Source organism: Lutjanus erythropterus, chromosome 8, assembly GCF_056507025.1.
Source record: "Lutjanus erythropterus isolate fLutEry1 chromosome 8, fLutEry1.hap2, whole genome shotgun sequence".
NCBI classification, from domain to species: domain Eukaryota; kingdom Metazoa; phylum Chordata; class Actinopteri; order Lutjaniformes; family Lutjanidae; genus Lutjanus; species Lutjanus erythropterus.
In genome coordinates, this window is record NC_139324.1 from 43,208,862 (window position 1) to 43,214,162 (window position 5,301).

A 5,301-nucleotide genomic window follows, 5' to 3' on the forward strand; every position below is an offset into this window, starting at 1 on the left:
TTGCAGCTCTCAGTGTTTTCTATTGTTCAGTTTATTAGTTTGTCCAGCTGTTGTTGTGCTGAATTGATTGATGTACATTACATGATTACATGTAATCTGTTACACCTCAAACCTGTTTATCAAGATAGTGAGAGTTTTCTGTGTTTTGTTGCAGAGTTCAAGTAACCGTCAGTATCAGCTGGGTTTCTTCACGATGTTCAGGTTCTTTAGTAAGAAACACAACTCACTGCACACACACACACACACACACACACACATACACACACACACACACACACACACACACACACACACACACACACACACACACACACACACACACACACACACACACACACACACACACACACATATGCTCACAATGATGTTTTAATCATCTGTTCATTTTAAACAGATGTGACTTTAAATAAAACTGAGAGGAAAAACATAAATTCACTTTCATTTTCTGTTTGGTATCATTAGTTTTATTTTAATTATTACAACAGACCAATAAACACTTTGATACATAAATCAATAACTCTGTGAATCAGTATAACTTTATTCCACATCAGGATGACATGTTGTTTTCTATGAATGGACACATGATTCATGTGAAAAATACTGCAGACTATATTTATGTCTCCTGAATGTTTTTCTGTCTAGGAAAGATTTTTACTGCACATCAGCCTCCACCTTCTCCCAGTAAGATATGACGTTTAATTCACACTTTTATTATTATTATTGTTCATACAGAACAATTCATGATATTAATGTCTTTATTTAAATCATTTTCTATTTAGCCTCCTTATTTCACAGTTTACACTTTTTCTTTCAGTGAATCTTTGAATGTACTGAATATCTGCTACAGACTTTAAATGAAATAAAACTCTGCTGAGTTATTCAATGTTTTTTTTATTTTTATTGAGCATGTTTGTCCTTCAGGATGAATAAAGTTTCATTTGATGTCCTCAGATGATTCAGTCAAACATTCTGAGTCTCATACATCAGCAGAAGGTTTTAGTTGGTGATCTTTACCTCCACACACACACACACACATACACACACACACACACACACACACACACACACACACATACACACACATACACACACACACACACACACACACACACACACACACATACACACACACACACACACACACACACACACACACACACATACACACACACACACACACACACACACACACACACACACACACACACACACTGAACTGAACTGCAGCTTCTGTCATCTTTTCATCTTTGGTGTAAAGTCTCTGTTTTACAGATCAGATGTGTCTGTTTTGACTTGAAATCACAGAATTTGGACTTTTTCTCTTTAAAAAAATGACTCAATCTGATTAATCAGTCATCAGAACAGTTGGTGATTAATTTAATAATCATTTAATTATTGCAGCTCTGTTAAAAAATCAAAGATATTCAATTTAATATGACAATAAAAGTGTGAAATCTCCATATTTGAGAGCATTTTCTGTCCAAGATGATGTCCTCAAATGTCTCATTTTGTCTTCAACTCAAAGATCATCAGTTTCCTGTCAGAGACGAGGAAAGAAGCCAGAAAATATTTACATTTAAGAAACTGAAATCAGAGAATTTTGACTTTTTTAAAATTAATATGTAATTAATATAGATGTAATATAAATATCAATATAGTCACTGATTGATGTTTGTCCGTTTTTTTGACTAACACCTGTCGTGTCCACAGGTAAAAGCAGCTCTGTTGATGATTCTGAAGCAGGACAGCAGAACACAGGTCATCTGAAGATGATCTCACAGGACTCTGACCAATCAAAGATGAATAAAATGGATGATGAAACAAAACAACAGGTTTGTTTACATCTCTCTCCCACAATTTGGACTTTTCTTAATTACAAAAATGACTCAAAATGATTGATTGATTGATTGATTGATTCTGTCACAATCTTGTCAAACGAAAGACGGACGGGCGTCTGTGATGTCCACCTGTTTTCACATGTTTGAACCTATTTTTCAACTAGTGGTCAATAATTTTTCCACTAATTGATCAGTTGTTCGGTCCATAAAATGTCAGAAAATGCTTTATATTATTTATATTATGTAATAAACACACACACACACACACACACACACACACACTCACTGTGTATCTGCTCTGTGTGTCTCACTGAGTCAGTGTCAAAACTCTGAGAGACAACCAGTGAAGGTCAGGGAGGACAACGACCAGCCGACCTCCTCCAATCAGGACGGAGCTGAAGCACCACCTGAACAGGTAGGACTGCAGGCAGCCACACACCAACCCTTGATGGGACTACGGAATCAAACAAGGGTCAAAAATATGTGCAATTTTTTTATTGAACATCAATTAGAATGAAGTCTCAGTTTCCCTCCAACAGCATTCATACAAATATGATTAAAAGATCAATTAAACTAGAGATGAAGTTGGTTAATAAGAGCTAATAAACAGAACTTTGAATCAAATGAGAGAAAAAGTAGAAATATTATTTTTATTAGACAGTAAACAATCAGAACTTCACCCTGCACTGCACCTCCATCAGACTCTGGAAACTATTTTATATTTATTCATTAATGTTGAGACTTTATTAGATCTTATTAGAGGGTAATTTGTGACACATTACAACAGAACCGTTCTGTGAACTGAAGTGTGTTATTTCTCACTGTTAGACCCTAATTAAACCTTATTAGATGGTAATTACTGTCTAATATAATATTTCTCCTTTTCATCTAATGTGATATATAATTACAGCTTGTTACGGCCTGTTAGTGTACTGTAGGTACACTCTACTGTCTCTGAATATTTATTCAAAATAATCTCCTAAATAAAGTTTAACAGGAACACTTTTGAATAAGGAACACAAAAATTGAGTAGTTACCAGAGAACGAATGAGGAACAAACACAGAACTAACATAAAAAATTAAAAATAAGTAAAAGAGTAACATCAAATCAAATTCTGTGGAGCTGCTAATGATTAGTTAATGAAAAATAATAAGTGAGGAACAATTCAATAATGATTGAATCTGTGACCTGATCATATTGATCACTTTCTTTATGACTGTTTCCTGATTAACCCTGAACTGGACTGGACTGAACTGGACTGAACTGAACCGGGCTGAACTGGACTGAACTGGGCTGAACTGAACTGAACTGGACTGAACTGGACTGGACTAAACTGGACTGGACTGAACTGGACTGGACTGGACTGGACTGGACTGGACTGAACTGGACTAAACTGGACTGGACTAAACTGGACTGGACTGAACTGGACTGAACTGAACTGAACTGAACCGGGCTGAACTGCACTGAACTGGACTGAACTGAACTGAACCGGGCTGAACTGGACTGAACTGGGCTGAACTGAACTGGACTGGACTGGACTGGACTGAACTGGACTAAACTGGACTGGGCTGAACTGGACTGGACTGAACTGGACTGAACCGAACTGAACTGAACTGAACTGAACTGAACTGAACCGGGCTGAACTGAACTGAACTGGGCTGAACTGAACCGAACTGAACTGAACTGGGCTGAACTGAACTGAACTGAACTGAACTGAACCGGGCTGAACTGGACTGAACTGGGCTGAACTGAACTGGACTGAACTGGACTGAACTGAACTGAACTGAACTGAACTGAACCGGGCTGAACTGGACTGAACTGAACTGGACTGAACTGGACTGAACTGAACTGAACTGAATTGAACCGGGCTGAACTGGACTGAACTGGGCTGAACTGGACTGGACTGAACTGGACTGAACCGAACTGAACTGAACTGAACTGAACTGAACCGGGCTGAACTGAACTGAACTGGGCTGAACTGAACCGAACTGAACTGAACTGGGCTGAACTGAACTGAACTGAACTGAACCGGGCTGAACTGGACTGAACTGGGCTGAACTGAACTGAACTGAACTGAACTGAACTGAACCGGGCTGAACTGAACTGAACTGGGCTGAACTGGACTGGACTGAACTGGACTGAACCGAACTGAACTGAACTGAACTGAACTGAACCGGGCTGAACTGAACTGAACTGGGCTGAACTGAACCGAACTGAACTGAACTGGGCTGAACTGAACTGAACTGAACTGAACTGAACTGAACTGAACCGGGCTGAACTGGACTGAACTGGACTGAACTGAACTGGACTGAACTGGACTGAACTGAACTGAACCGGGCTGAACTGGACTGAACTGAACTGGACTGAACTGGACTGAACTGAACTGAACTGAACTGAACCGGGCTGAACTGGACTGAACTGGGCTGAACTGGACTGGACTGAACTGGACTGAACCGAACTGAACTGAACTGAACTGAACTGAACCGGGCTGAACTGAACTGAACTGGGCTGAACTGAACCGAACTGAACTGAACTGGGCTGAACTGAACTGAACTGAACTGAACCGGGCTGAACTGGACTGAACTGGGCTGAACTGAACTGAACTGAACTGAACTGAACCGGGCTGAACTGAACTGAACTGGGCTGAACTGGACTGGACTGAACTGAACTGGACTGGACTGAACTGAACTGAACTGGACTAGACTGAACTGGACTGTTAGAAATACAACTGCAGGAAAAAGTACGAGATTTCTCTCTGATTTCAGTAAAAAAAAAAAAAAAAGTAGAAAACTTTAAATACTCAAGTACAGTACAAATTCCCCAAGTATTTGTCCTCAAGCACAGTACTTGGGTTCAGGTCAGTAATTATTTTCCATCACTGAAATTAAAGCTTTGTATAATTGATTTGTGTTTCAGATGCAGGTTGATATGAATCAAGAGAATCAGCAGATGGTTCCAAACAACCAGCAGATGGTTCCAAACAACCAGCAGATGGTTCCAAACAACCAGCAGATGGTTCCAAACAACCAGCCGATGGTTCCAAACAACCAGCAGATTGATCCAAACAACCAGCAGATGGTTCTACGGGAACTAAAGAATGAGCTGTCAGAATTTCAGACGTGTAAGTACAAATAGTCCATGTTTTTGTCTCATGTTAGGTTTTATTATTTTATACTGTATATAAATATTGGGAGTGGAACAGTTCACAGGAGTCACAGTTCGGTGTGAGTTCGCTTACAGCAGTGAGAAAAACAACAAGGAAACACTTAGAAAAGTTCAGGTGTTGTATTTCAGTGTAAAAACACTGATCAAACACTATCATTTCATTTATTTCATTCATTCAATCAATTTATTGAACAAACACAAAACATCAATATAAAAAACAAACAAACAAGATCATCAGAAATATGTAAGTGACAACTGCAGTTCCATTATGCTGTGACACCCAGGCCAGGCCTGAAC

General features: G+C 39.2%; 1 protein-coding gene across 6 annotated transcripts; it reads left to right on the plus strand.

The window, feature by feature from the left end:
- The first annotated feature begins 437 nt into the window (after positions 1-437).
- LOC146323391 (uncharacterized) lies at positions 438-5,301 on the plus strand. Of its 6 annotated transcripts, none has more exons than XM_084725591.1 (5): positions 438-681; positions 1,711-1,832; positions 2,158-2,253; positions 4,756-4,856; positions 4,899-4,989. In XM_084725591.1, the coding sequence occupies exons 1-5, from the start codon at positions 627-629 to the stop codon at positions 4,972-4,974; spliced, it is 450 nt and encodes a 149-aa protein (XP_084581717.1). In that variant the 5' UTR covers positions 438-626; the 3' UTR covers positions 4,975-4,989. The 6 variants fall into 6 exon arrangements, with proteins under 6 accessions (XP_084581717.1, XP_084581718.1, XP_084581715.1 ...); XM_084725592.1 differs by having other exon boundaries at positions 440-681; positions 4,756-4,835; XM_084725588.1 differs by having other exon boundaries at positions 446-681; positions 2,158-2,310.